Raw genomic sequence first — 15,541 nt, forward strand, 5'->3', positions numbered from 1 at the left:
TCAGGTATTGAGCCAGATGCTAGGAATACAAAAGGAAGAATGTCTATGCCTTTAAAAACTTTGTGTTCTTGTCAAAGAAATATACATAGATTATAATACATAATAGGTTATGTGATGAATGTATGCACAGGGTACTACGGAAGCAGAGGAGAGACACCTAGCTAGACTTAGGGGCAGGAAAAAGTGGCAGAAAGATTTCCCAGAGTTAGTGACATTTAAACAGAGCCCTAAAGAATAATAACAGGTAAATGGGTATAGAAAGAGTAAAATAATTCCTCCAAGGGTAAAAGCTGGCAAATGGGGGGAAAGGATGAGCACCACTGCTCTGCCTACAGCCACACAAAATCAAAAGATCTCTTCCTAAAGCTAACGGGCAGAGAGCCATTAGCGGTATGAGTCTGAATAGGTGCGCTCTGAAATATCTCCCGTTTACACACACCACGATTCCATCCTCCCCGATTAAAAATAAGCCACATTTGGAGAACTCACAGAAAGCTGTGATTCAAAAAAGAGATTCAGAGACAAGTTTCTCACTTACAACACTGGGCGGCAGCACTGGGCAATGGCTTCCTCTGGCTTTCTTCTTGAATAGAATACTAGAAGCAGAAAGAAGAAAAAACACATATAATAAGAGGCCCAAGTAAAGAGGGAGGGGGAAATCACAGGTACCTGTAAAAAGGTTTAGTGCTTGACAAGAGTCATATTTTTTATTGAAAAGAAACAGATGATCCTGCTGCTGATTTCCCTGTGTGATCCTGATGTTAATGGCCAGAATATCAGATCCAGAACCGGTTCAATGCAACAGACTAAACCAGGATAGTAGAGACTGTTCTGACCAAGGGCATCTGCGGAGCAGCTGTAGAAGGCTTAGTCTTTTTCTTTTTTTTTTAACGTATTTTTTAACCCTCACCCAAGGATATGTTTATTGATTTTTAGAAACAAAGAAGGGAGAGAGAGAGGGAGACAAACACTAATTGGTTGCCTCCCATACACACCCCAACAGGAAATTGAACCCACAACCTAGGTATGTGCCCTGACCAGGAATCAAACCCACAACCTTAGTGTACAGGACAATGCTCCAACCAACTGAGCCACCCAGCCAGGACAGAGAAGGCTGAGTTTTAGAGAAGCCTCAGAGGACTTAGAAAATTCAGTCCTCTAAGTTTCCTTATGGATAAAGTATAGACCTCCCCACTTGAGTGATGAACTGAAAACCTCTCTGGGACTGAGTTTTCTGATGTTAAAAAAAAAGTAATAGTGCTTCTTTCCTCACAAGAAGGAAATAAGTGAAATTACTTATTTAAGCATGTAATGCAACATCTGAAATCTACCAAAGTCCCCTTCTCACTTACACTCTAGCCTTCCCAACCCAACCCAAAAAACAAATACAGAGTACTGAAGCCATAAAAAATTATCTATAAAGTGGAGCATAATTCAATTCAACTTTTGAGGATGGGCAAGATTGGGAAAGTCAAAACAAAAAAGAAAAAGGCATAAACAAATTAACACATGTTCATAAAGTTTGGAAGACAGAATAGTTTGGTTCACATCTCACTGGAGGATTGAGAAAACATAATGTGGCCCGGCCAGGTGTGGCTCAGTGGTTGAGCATCGACCTAGGATCCAGGCGATTGGGGTTCAATTCCTGGTCAGGGCACATGCCCAGGTTGTGGGCTCGATCCCCAGTCGGGGGAGTGCAGGAGGCAGCCGATCAATGTTTCTCTCTCATCAATTTATCTCTCTCTCCCTCTCTCTTCCCCTCTCTCTCTAAAAAAAAATAAAAATAAATCAATAAAAACATTTTTAAAATTCAAATTAAAAAAATCACTCTGACTGCTGTGTAAGATAAACTGTAGGGAACGATAAGGGAAATAGACTTATTATTGCAATTATCCAGACAAAAGTTGATGGTGGTTTACATAGCGGTGTTAGTGGAGAAAGGCATTTCAAGAGGTTGGATCTAGGTATTAGCTGTTAAACATGTATACTGATGTATTTTATTTATACATGTATGGGTGAGACAAGACAATGTCTGGGACTAGTTTTAAAATACTCCAGCAAAAAAACAGGGAAGAGTAATTCTATATATTTTGCATGTTCAAAAATTCCAACAAAAAAGTTCTCCAACAAAGTGGCAATCACAATGAGATACCACTTCACACCCACTATGATGGCTAGAATCAAAAGTACAGGTAGCAAGTGTTGGAAAGAATATGGAGAAATTGAAACTCTTATATACTGTTAGTGGGAATATAAAATGGAACAGCCACTTTGGAAAACAGTCTGATAGTTTCTAAAATAGTTAAACATGTTACCATCTGATCCAGCAAGTCCATTCCCAGGTATACATCCAAGAGAACTGAAAACATATGTCCAAACAAAAACCTGTACATGAATGTTCACAGCAGTATTATCCATAATAGTCAAAAAGTGAAAACAACCCAACTGTCCATGAACTAGTGAATGAGTAAATAAAATGCAGTATAACCACCAATGGAATATTATTTGGTAATAAAAAAGAATAAAGTAATGATACATGCTACCACACAGAAGAAACTGAAAATAATATGCTAAGTGAAGGAAGACAGTCACAAAGAACTACGTATCATATAATGCTATTTATATGAAACATCTAGAATAAGAAAATGTATAGAGACAGAAATAAATTAGTGGTTGCCTAGGACTGAGGTGGATGAGGGAATTGGAGTGTAATAGCTACCGGCACAGGGTTTCTTTATGGGGTAATGAAAATGCTCTAAAATTAACTGTGATGGATATACAGCTTGCGAACATACTGTAAGCCACAAAATTATATACTTTAAATACACATGTGAACTGTATAATATGTAAACTATATTTCAACAAAGCTGTTAAAAAACAACAGGTTGATACAGGAAGGAAAGTAAACTTAGTGAACTCCACATCCTAGAATAAAAACAGCAACATTTTAAGAGGGAGTTGAGAACCACAGACCAAGAACCTTCATTTTTAGAACTTATAAAATTTGTATAAATTACATTTGTTTTTTTATTGTTTTAATCCCTTCATCTGATTCTGCAGTGACAAGGTCAAGTTCAATATGTTCCTTTACTAGGAAAACAAAGAAAATGAGAGTTTAGAAAGCTGTACACTACTCCACAGCCAAGCTTTGGGAAAACAAAAAACCAAAGGGTAAAGTGGATGAAAGGCTAGAGTGGATTTTGACACTTATCTAGGGGAGAAGACAGACTGAAGCTTTCAACAAAGAAGAAAAGTTGGGGTGCTGGCTTGACCATGAGGAGAATTATACAACTTAATTACAAAAAGCCTACTAAGGATTTAGGTGAGGTAAGGGAAAATCCTGAAAAGAGTAGTTTGTGCTTGCCCCCAACTACATTTCTTCATCTTTGATATAACTTCTTGTGGGTTGAATTTTGTCCCTCAAAAAGGTATGTTGAAGTCCTAATCCCCAGTACCTGTGAATGTGATCTCCCTGCAGATGTAATCAAATTAATCCAATGACTGGTGTCCTTACAAGATGAATGGAAACTTGGACACAGACAGAGGAAGAGCAAGTAACATATTGTGAGGACAGACAGAGACACACAGGGAGACAGGTGATAATGGGAACAGCGAGTGGAATGATGTGTCTACAAGCCAAGAAACAGCAAGAATTGGTGGGGACCACCTGAAGGTAGAAGAGAAGCACAGGGCAATTTCTTCCTCAGAGCCTTCAGAAGGAACTGACCCTGACAACACCTTGATTTCAAAATCCTAGCTTCCAGAGCTATGAGAGGATAAATTTCTGTTGCTATAAGATAACCAGTTCACAGTACTTTGTTAGGGCAGCCAAAGGAAACTAATGCACTCTCAGACCATTACGTTTTGGCTTCCTGTACTAAGATATGGATACTGATCATTAACTGGCAAATCCAATGGTTCCATTTCATTACTGATCTTCTTTGTTCTTGGTAACATTTAACACTATCAAGAATTTCTGCCTTGCCTTGGCCGGGAAGCTCAGTTGGTTAGAGCATTGTCCCAATACACCAAGTTTGTGGGTTCAATCCCTGGTCAGGGCACATATAAGAATCAATCAATGAATGCATAAATAAGTGGAACAACAGGTCGATGCTTCTCTCTATCTCTCTCTCTCTCTCTCTCTCTCTCTCTCTGACTTCCTCTCTCTCAAATCAATTAATAAATTTAAAAATTAAATTTAAAAAAGAATATCTGCCTTAAAACTTTTTTATTGTTGTTCTGTAAACTTTTTCTGGTTCTCTTTCTTTCTCTTTCAGGCAGCTCTTCCTCAGTATCTTTTGTTTCTAAAGATTCTATCTTTGATGTTTCCCAAGGTGTTGTCTTTGTTCTTCTTTAATACTCTTCCTACATACTCTACCTGAGTGAGCTCTTCCATTCCTGACTTCAATTGCTACCATTATGTTGATGAATCTAAACTCTATGACTACATAACTTCCCACCCTATCCAACCCTGAGCTTCAGATTCTCTCATGAAGTTGTTTACCAGACATTTCCACCACAATATCCCCTGGCACTCCAAATTCTACCTTATATTCAGACCAATTTTCTAATAACCCCCACCAGCAATTTTCAGTCTTTTTCATCTCATGGCACACATAAACTAATTACTAAAATTCTGTGGCACACCAAAAAGTATATTTTTTGCAGATATGACCAAAAAAAAAAGGTATAATTTTTATTCATTTACTCCAGACACCTATTGTTGTGTTGGCTGTTGTCACTTTTTATTCAACAATGCCCCTGACTAAATAGTAAGCTACTGCATATTTTAAAATTATTGCAGCACCCTAGTTGAAAATCACTGGCCCCCAGTGTGTCCAAAAAGTAAAATAACTTATCTTTTCCCTCCACCACCAATATCAAGAACATTCCCTATTCCTGAAGACCCAGGTTGAGTTGTGTTCTCTTTTGTGCAACAGACCCATTTCTGGAGAGAAGTTAGGACAGCAAGACCAAGCAATGCAATGGTCTTAACATCCCTTAAAAGAGCACACAAATAAGGATACATATCCAAAAATCTGGGAACAAGCAGAAGAAATGCCTTTTGTTCATCTGTGTAACAAGTGGACAGTTTCTCTAGCATAAGCTCCTTCCTCAACAATCTAGAGCTAGATTACTATCACTTCAGCCACTTCTGGGGGACAATGACAAGAAGAGGAAGAGAAAAGTAGTTCTTATGAAATGTCAGGCACTCTTCCAGCTGCCTTTTATCTTTAACATAGTTCAAATTCTTTCATTCTTCAACATGCTCATGGGTCCCTCTGTTGAAAAATTTTAAAGTGTCCTATAAAAAGATTTTCTCTATCTCTCCATATTGCAAATAAGGCAGTTCCTACCTCATTGTCAGCACCCAAGGCATTGATTTGCTCCAATTTGTAGGTCCAATATCTGGCTTCCTCCTCTGGGATATCTACCATGAAAAAGAAACAACACTACTAGGTTAATAATTAAGTCATGGGTCAATAATACTTTGTTCAATGAAATGACCAAAATCAGAAAGGTAATAGCAATGGACTAATTTTACTGGTGGCTTCATTCTTGCTATGAACATTATCTTGAATCTTTATAAAAACAAAATAATGTTCTATTATTCCCACTGGATCAGAAGACTTAATGTTGTTAAGATGTCAATACTACCCAAAGTGATCTACAGATCCAATGTGATCACTATAAAAATCCCAATGTTTTTTGCAGAAATAGAAACCCCATCCTGAAATTAATATGGAATTTCAACAGATCCCAAATAGCCAAAACAATCTTGAAAAGTAAGAACAAAGTTGAAGGATTCACATTTCCTAATTCCAAAACTTACTACAAAGCTATGGTAATCAAAAACAGTGTGGTACTATAATTATGTGACATGATAGAGGTATCAGCTAATGCTATGGTGGTAATCATTTTGCAATATATAAATATGTATCAAATCAGCACATTATACACCTTAAATTTACATGGTGTTAAATGTCAATTATAGCTTTAAAAAAATATTTTTAAGTGAAAACAAAACAAAACGGTGTGGTACTGACATAAAGGCAGATATATAGATTAATAGAATAAAGAGCCAAGAGAAATAAACCCTCATATATATATATATATGGTCAAATGATTTTTTGACAAGGGTACGTTCAATGGGGGAAAGAGTCTTTTCAACAAATGATTATGGAAAAACTGAATATCCATATGCAAAAGAATGAAATTGGACCCTTACCTAACACCAGATAAAAAAATTAACTCAAGCCCTAGCCAGTTTTGCTCACTGGTTAGAGCATCAGCCTGCAGACTGAAGGATCCCACGTTCAATTCTGGCCAAGGGCACGCACCTTGGTTGCAGGCTCGATCCCTGGCCCTGGTCGAGGCTCGTGCAGGAGGCAACCAGTTGATGTGTTTCTCTCACATCGATGTTTCTCTCCGCCTCTCTCTCTCTCTCCCTTCTACTCTCTCTAAAAAACAATGAAAAAATATCCTCAGATGAGGATTAAAAACACACACACACACGCCAAAAATACAGTATTGTAATATTTTAAAAATTGAAAATAGAATTACCATATAATGCAGAAATTCCACTTCTAGGCAATAATATAACCAAAAGAACTGAAAGCAGAATCTCAGAGATATCTACACACCCATGTTCACAGCAGCATTATTCACAGTAGCTAAAATGTGGATGCAATCCAAGTGTCCACCAATGAATGAGTGGATAAGCAAAATATAGTATATACATACAATGGAATATTATTCAGCCTTAAAAGGAAGGAAACACTGACATATGCTACAACATGGATGAACCTTGAGGACATTATGCTAAGAGAAATAAACCATTTATAAAAAGACAAATACTATATGATTCCATTTATATGAGATACTTAATCAAAAATCATAGATAGAAAGAATGGTGGTTGCCAGAGGCGGAGGGGAGAGGAGACTGGAAGTTATTTTTCAATGAGTATAGAGTTTTCAGTTTTACAAGATGAAAACAGAGCTATGGATATGAATGATGATGATGGTTCACAACATTATGAATGTATTAACATCACTGAACTGTATACTTAAAAATGGTTGAGATGGTTAATTTTATGTTATGTGTATTTTACCACAATAAAAGAAAAAGAAAAAGAATAGTATATCCTCATTTCTATATATTTAAGATTAACTATTACAACTTCCCCAAAAACAAAACTCATCTTAAAAACATCAGATATATCCATGTATACAGCACGAAAGAGAAATGAGGCAATATATGGATGAGACCAACTTTGAAGACATTTAAACAGATACATCTTCCTGTCCAAAACTTCACCTCCTTCCCTCACTTGGTTGGAGCATCATCCTGTACACAGAAAGGTCACAGGTTCGACTCCTGGTTAGGGCACATACCCAGGTTGCAAGTTCAATCTCCAGTCAGTGTGCATACAAGAGGCAACTGACCAATGTTTCTTTCTCACATAGATGTTTCTTTCTCTCCCTCCCCCCTCTTTCCTCTCTCTCTAAAATAAAAAAAGTATCCCTGACTGGTGTGGCTCAGTTGGTTGGGCATTGCCCTGTGCACTGAAAGGTTGCTGGTTCGATTCCTGGTTAGGGCACATGCCAGGGTTGTGGGCTCAATTCCCAGTAGGGTGAGTGTGGAAGGCAGACAATCAATGTTCTGCTCTCACATCAATGTCTCTGTCTCTCTCTCTCTTTCTCTCTCTCTCTCTCTCTCTAAAAAATCAATAAAATTACTTTTTAAACAGTATCATTTTATAAGAAAACTGTATATATGGTAAAAAAGAAACATATCAACATGTGAAAAACATCTCCAGTAGGTGAGGTTTTAAGAAACTTTTAAATTACTATTCCATTTGTTAGTGCTACTTCATTGTTGAAATTAACTGATCAAAGATATACATTCGCTTCAAGACAATGAATGTCAAAATATTATCAAAAGAATAAATTATTCATGTTCTCTAACAAGTAGGCATTTCATAAGTTGTACTAAACAGTTACAGAAAACTAAATGACATAAAGAGAATGTTTTTAGTGTAGGTTCTCTACTTAACACCATTCTAGCATCTACTGTGCACCATCCCTGGGCTAGGCATTACAGGGAATAGAGAGGAAGAAGACAAGAATGCCCTCAAAGGAGATGGCTGATAAGACAAAAGACAATAATGAAACAAATAGCAAACAATTTTAAACAATATGGTAAAAAGTATTAAATGGCTTTCAAAATCTAATCAAATAGACTCACCAAAAGGCAACTCAAATCTTGTATCAAGCAAAATTTTATGGGGTGTTGGGTTTTTAGTTCCACAGATTTCATCATCTTTCATTAATGTCTCTGCCTCCAATGTAGACCACTCCCCGGGCCCTTCCTAGAAAACAGAAATCTAAGATTAAACTTCACTTTTTCATGACTCCCTTCTTGGTTTAAGAGCCAGGTGTTTTTCTCTGCGTTTCCTTGTTGGAGAGCTTTTGAGGGCCACTCACATCCTGATGAGGCAAACACACTAGTCACCACCTGCCTCTCCTGCATGTGGTTTCTGTTATCCCTCTTTGGTGGGACAGCAGCTTTCACTGTGCTCAGCTCTCTGCAAGCCCACTGAGGATAGAATTTCTGGAGTACCAAACTGAAAAACCAAGCATCTCCATGCATCAATATTTTATCTGCACAATTCTTAATGACTGTGTCACTTCATGTGTTGCTATTTCTAATCAGTAAAGAGCTACTAACATTGCTAGTTAAATAGACTTGAACTGGGGCTACAATGAAAATGAACTGCCTGGGGGAGTACACACTTAACCAAAACTAAAAGAAATTTAGAAATTCACCATCCCCCTCCCAGAGAAAACTCATAGTTCATGTAAAAGCTAAAGGGAATGCTATAGATACCGTCCAGGTTCAAAGTGAGTGTCTATGGGGAAATCACGCTAAGTTCTAATCTAAGAAAGTAGAATGGGAGTTCAGTCTTGAAAATAATGTATAGAGACAATGTGAATACCAATTGCCACGCCTGGTAGTTCCTTAAACTCTGTTAGGATTACATGTAGAAGAAGGAAGACTGAAACCAGTTTCCTCGGCATTGGTGAGGCAAAGAAAAAAAAGCAGAACAGGACCTGGAGCAGAGAACAGAACCCAGTCAGGTGGCTGAGGAATTTTAATGGGATTCCTCCCAGGAAAGTATCTTAGGGGGAAGGTAGAAACCACAGGTACCCTAAATCAGTCACACACTCAACTCTCTCTTCCCTCCTTCCCCCTCCTGATATATCTCCCTCTCTCCCTCTCCCTCTCTCTCACATACACACACACAGAACTCAGAAAAGCTGCCTACCTGATAAGTTTAAAGAGGTGTTCTAGTACCTCTGAGTTCACTCATAGGGCAGAGGAGGGAAGACCAGACCTAAATAAAATCTCATGAACCTCTAGGTAAGGTGAAGAATAAGCTGGTTGAATGCTCTCTAATTAGCAAGGGGGCAAAGCAATCTGAGATGTATGGGTGAATATTAGTTGAATGGAGCTAGAGTGGGGAGAAGCAAGGGTTAGAACCATACCTATAACTGAGCAGTGCAAGGACTGACCTGATCCGACTGTCGAATAGTCTTCAGTGCAATCCACAAAGTACCCACCATCGTGTCCCAGATCAGTCCTTTGTTCCATACCTCCACACTTAGACCCAGGTCCAGGCGACTAATCTCACTAAAGAAAAGAAGAAAGTCCTTTAAAGAAAGCCAGATAATATGAAGGAAACAGCTACATCTCCTGTTTTGCTAAACTTTGAATACTTTATCACCAGGATTCTGTCAGCAGGGAAAATCAAAATGCCCCAGAATGCTGCACCCATTGTTTAGGTTCCTAGAAACCTATAAGGTATCTATAGAAAAATGTCTTTGTCAAAGTCTGTTCACTCTCCTTTGGAGGTACAATCATGATTAGATTAATGAAGTTTCATTTAAAAAAAAAAGTAAAGCCAAGCAATTTGGGCATTACTACAAGGGCTGCTTGCCTCCACTCTCCACTCTTGGGCAATAGTCTTTAAAGTTTTTTGTTATAACTAACACTGCCCACAACTTATACCTATGGACTGTATACAGGAAACTTAGAAAAATGCAAAGCTTCTTTAGAAGATTTATAAAATGTAGTCTAAGCAGAAGTAAAAACATCCGAGAACATCGAAGTTCAATGGGAACACGCGGTCAGAGACAGGTGAAGGACACTAGAGTGTGCCAGTTCACACCACGTAGCCCCTGGAGAACCCATTAGTCATTATCAGTTAAAGTAGGCACTGCCACTTATTAACAAAATTATTACTACAGGATAATGATAAAAAATTACTTCCCTGTAATAATAATTAGGAAAATTCTGAAAAGACATCATTCCAGAAAGAGCCAGATAACCACTAAGCAAAAGCAATGTCATGTACTGGTGGAATATCAGCTTGGAAGGACTAACTCAAACTTAATTATAGCCTTAAGGTGAAGCATGCAAACACTTAAGTTTATGCTAAAAACATTCTCCAGAAAGCTCTTACTGAAACACAAGCTTATTTGAGAGGAAATGCAAGAAAGATGAGAAAAGATCAATTCCAGCAGAAAAAGCAAAAAGGCATTCTCAGGAAAACTACATCTATTTATCACATGTAGAAGTGTCAAGTTAACACCTTAGAGAAAAGCTTGGATTCTCTGTTGCACTATTAAGATAAATGTTCTCAGATTCACAACTTTGGGTTGTGGTATTATAGCCATAGAATTCATATCAAGTGTGTTGAAAATGAGTAAAGCAAAGAAAAATTTTACATAAATACAATAAAACACAGAATGTAATAATAGGCTCATTTGTTTATTTACTTAATGTTTCCTGAGGACATACATATGGCTTGGTACTTTGGGGAAGACACACAATATAGGACCCAGTTCCTGTCTCTAAAAAGTTCCAAGCTATTGGGAGACCTGTGCAAAAGCAGGTAACTAAACCCAGCCACTAAGTTAGGGTGTTCACAGCGGGGTGGGTGTGGAGGGGACCTAAGCATTTTCTCACATAGTTTCACACAGCCTGATTAATCTATTAGCCTTGGAAAATATATGTAACAACTCATACCTTTTGAATATGAAAAAGAAAAACTACTTGAGGATACATATATAATAATCCCAAGGCGACTCTTAAGGAGCACCTCAAGCCCATGGATAAAATAAATAGCCAGAGGTCTTTAACAGATAAAAAAGAAAATCTGTTCTTCAGGGAACTCTGGGGTGTAAGACTGAAACAGTGAGGATATTTTTTACAAGCCTCTTTTCTCATTTATGTTTGCTCAGCGGGCCCAACTAAGAGAAGTCTGAGAACTCTTTTTATGCCTCATTCCCAGAGCTCTGGGGAAGTTTCTTCTCTCCATTAATTACCTCAGTAAACACTGTATGCGCATATGTATATACAAGATTCCAGGCTAGGTAAGTGCACAATAAGTGAACATGCCTTCTTTGCCCTTAAGAAATAGTCAAGCTAGTCCTGGGCATAAGATACAGAAATATTAAAGACAAATAATGAGAAATAGCAAATAATTATTAGATACCGTCACATAATACATTAGAAAGAAGAAAAAAGGAGAAAGGAAGACAAGAGACCACCAATGAGTTGCCAGGGACAAAAGGATAGGGTAGAAGGATAAGGGATAGGAAGAGAAAGGTAGAGAAAGCAGCTAATAAAACCCATGTGTAAAAGGAGAGAGGGCAAAATTCACAAAGAATGTCAAGGTGGGAGACAGGAAAGGAAATTCACATGCATCATAGCAGGGTTGAAAGGGAAAGTCCTGTGGGAAACTGGAAAAAAACACACAAGGAAAAGCTGGCAATGCTGATGAGAAACTGCAGAAGATCACTATGTTTCATATGCTGGGAACACTGTAAGTGATTATTACAGTCAACAGGAAGCTGGAAGAAAGTAGAATTGCTAGGTTTATATACCATAGCCAGAACTGTGTTACAGCTAACATAGTGCTAAGGGAAGAGATTTGAATAAACTGTTTACAACTGACATTGCACACTATATGTGTAAAAGAACCACGGACCCAAGACGGTGGCAGAGTAGGTAGATGCTACACTCACCTCCTCCCAGGACTAAACTGGAATTACAGCTAAAAAATAGAGCAATCAACCTGAATAACAAACTGAAGACTAGCTGAACAGAAGTCTTATAACCAAGGATTTATAGAAAAAGCAGCCACATCAAGACTGGTAGGAAGGGTGGAGACACAAAAAGGCTGGCCCCACTCCCACAGGAGGTAGCTGAGATTCTCAGCTGCAAAGGTTGGGGTCTCAACCCCATGCCAGCTCCCAGGCCCAGAGCACCAGAGCCAAGAAGAGGCACCCATACAACATCTGGTTGTGAAAATCAGCAGAGATTCTGTCCACTGTGCACTGAGGAGAGACAGGAGTCTGACATACAGGCACCCTCCTAAAGGTCCAATTCACAAAATCATTTGCAGCCCCTCATCCTGGGCTTCAGCGGAGGGAGGGCAGAGCAAACTAGACTCATGTGAGGAGAGACTAGGGTTTGTGGCCCTAAATAGAGGGCTGAAGGGAGAGTTGCCAGGATCCCTGTGTTGAGTCCTTCTCCCATATCACAGAGGCCATCTTTCTTGGCTAGAGCACTCCCCTCCTTATGACACCAGCCTGGAAGAATGCAATAGCCCCACCCTCTGGACTCTCTGTCGTCCCACCCTTCAGAGCTCTCACCCTGCTGAGGAGTCAGCTGGGTAGGCCAAGGTGTAGAGGTCCAGGCAGATTCAGACAGTGTCAGTGACTGAGTTGTGTGGCTTTGGGTCAGGGGCTATTCCCCCCCCTTCCCCATGAACCTGATCAGCACCTCCTCCTCACAGGAGATCTACTAGCCCCACTCTCCCCACCCCTGGTAGCCCTGCCCTACAAGTGAGGCTCCCCAGGAGGTCTAGACAGAATGTAACACAGACTGAATTGTTTGGCTCTGGAGTGTGTGTGTGTGTGGGGGGGGGGGGTATTCCCCCCACCTTCCCTAAGCCTGACCTGCACCTCCCCTTCAGGGGAGATCCACTAGCCCCACCTTCCAAACTCCCAGTGGCCCTGCCCTCCTGAGCTGGGGCTCCCAGCAGAATCTGGGACAGATTGGGTTGTGTGGCTCTAGGACAGGGGCCATTTTTCCCTTGCACACCCAACCAGTGTAGAGGCCTCCCTTCACACGGCCAAATCTTGGTGTGTTTGGGCCTGATAAACTCTGCTGACCTCATCCTAACAACTCCCTGAGACCCCACCCTACCACAAAGGTCTGTGGGCATCTGGGGGGAGGGGTAGGTAGACTTGGTATACCCCAGGACTTTTGTTGAGTGGACTCAGACACACAGCACTGGCACTGAATTTGAACCTTTATCAATCCTGACGACTAGGAAAAACAAACTACGTAGTATTTTCACATACATAAATTGGGAGTTTACTCACATTCATAATTCATCTCTAAGAATAGATTACAAATCCACAAGAGAACAAAACTGCAGATATAATTCACCTACCACACACCTCACTTGTTCCTGTAATTCTGTAGTTTTCAAAAATAATATTTAACATATGCTAATACATTAAAATACGTTTTAAAATATTTAACATATTTTATAAATCTTAAACATACACACAATCTTGGACCTGTAATTGTTTAATCCAATGTAATTACCTTAAAAAGATTATCAAATATTGTAGGTATGCTACTGCTGCGAAGTACTTACAACATAAAATCTTGTTCCCAGGAAGGCTGATCACCACGAACTGCTACAGTTGTGCTCTTCACATTCTGCACTTTCAGGGTCACATATGTGTTAAATTTATCTTTGAAAAAATGCAAAATAAAGATGTAATACTTAGTACTCAGATTGTTACCCAATCTCAGAAAGCCTTTGGAATTAAATAATATCCAAATTAAAGCATCAAATGTAGAAAAAAAACAGTGAAAATACATATATATTGTACAGAGTAGCATCTTTCTAAACACAGTAGAGTTGCAAAAAGTATAAAACACATATTACCTTCAAAACCATAATCTACAACAGTGTTGTGCAAATTTAAGAAATATATTTGAGCCTGGCCCAGCGTGGCTCAGCTGTTGAGCATTGGTGTAGGATCCAGGAAATCATGGTTCGATTTCTAGTCAGGGCACATGCCCTGGTTGCGGGCTCCATCCCCAGTTGGAGTTGTGCAGGAGGCAACCGATCAATAACAACTCTCTCATCATTGATGTTTCTATCTCTCTCTCTCCTTCTCCCTTCCTCTCTCTGAAATTAATAAAGATATATTTTTTAAAAAAGAAGAAATATATTTGACCCAGGAGACACACATATAAACTAGAACAAAAGTTTCATAAAATACAAGATGTGATACATTGATATTTCCTATTCTACTTTATTTAATCTACTAAAATGTTAATCATAACCAACCAAAGTGATTTTATAGCACACCTACAGTTTGGAAAAAAACTCATATAATTGATCTAGTAGGAAAGATATGTAACTTTAAATGTGGGGGGAAAATAAGTACCATAAGAGAAAAAGTGATAAAGGGTTACAGAAGAGGAAAGGGTTAACTCTAGCTGTTGAAAGGGATAAGAATTCAGGATAAACCCTCATAAAGTAAGTGAATTTCAAGCTTGATCTATTCATTTATCAGAAATGTTATCACAGAGTTGGGAAAAGGAAATTCTCTAACCTGAGAGCATAAGTGGAGTACTAACCAAACATAGGTGGCCTGGAACTCAAAACTTAGAGATCTGACCTACTGCTTAACACAGTGCATTCTATACTCACCCTAGGCACTAAATTGAGAATTCACTTTTATGTATAACAAATAAATCATAATTTTATAAAGTGAAACAAGGAAGACAGTTATTTTTGACTCATCAAACTAGCAAAGATTGCTTAAAATGATCACCTAATGTTAGAGATGTAAGAAAATGGTACCTGTCATGCACTTCTAGCAGAAGGTAACTCTTTTTCTTAAGTATCATTAAAAATTATGTAGTTTATATATATTCCCCATCCATATCCAGTGTACCAGTGCAGTAGACCACTGAACTATGTTTCATATCATATGATATTGTACTCCACTCCCCATATCCACCTGTAGCTGATTAGACCAGGGACAGATGCCACTCTAGAGCATCCAATCTTTGGGCTGGCCAAAAAGTGAGACCAGTATGATTCCCTTTCAAAATATTTTAAATAGGGAAAACAAAGAAATAGTGACAGCTGGTGCTTGGTGATAAAGCTTAAAGGAGAGGCATACAAATTCCACTGGAGAATCATTATGAGCTGTATGCAAGCATAGAAAGCCTGCTGAAAGAGAAAGGAGAACACAACAGATTCTCATTTAAAAAAAGAGAAGTCCTAATCCAGAGCCAGTGGAGAGAGTAGAAAGCTCAGAACCTGTTTTAGTTCCTGTGGCACCCAAGGTTTGGTTTTTCAGATTTTCCTGGTTTCCCAACCATGTTCATTTTTTTTCCAATAATCCCCAGATTACTAGAACTCTTCCTTTCCCC

The 15,541-nt window shown here is 38.8% G+C and overlaps 1 protein-coding gene across 3 annotated transcripts in view; it reads right to left on the reverse strand.

The window, feature by feature from the left end:
• Positions 1-15,541, reverse strand: part of UNC13B (unc-13 homolog B) — a gene marked incomplete at its 5' end in the record, with an annotated part of 145,656 nt that overhangs the window by 100,338 nt on the left and 29,777 nt on the right. For all 3 annotated transcript variants that reach the window (XM_081151120.1, XM_081151121.1, XM_081151119.1), the window contains 5 exons: positions 539-596; positions 5,358-5,431; positions 8,249-8,372; positions 9,577-9,694; positions 13,740-13,839. In XM_081151120.1, the coding sequence (XP_081007246.1) occupies positions 539-596; positions 5,358-5,431; positions 8,249-8,372; positions 9,577-9,694; positions 13,740-13,839 (474 nt within the window). The remainder of the gene's footprint in view (positions 1-538; positions 597-5,357; positions 5,432-8,248; positions 8,373-9,576; positions 9,695-13,739; positions 13,840-15,541) is intronic.

The sequence above is a fragment of the Miniopterus schreibersii genome (assembly GCF_964146895.1).
Source record: "Miniopterus schreibersii genome assembly, chromosome: 11".
Taxonomy (NCBI): Eukaryota; Metazoa; Chordata; class Mammalia; order Chiroptera; family Miniopteridae; genus Miniopterus; species Miniopterus schreibersii.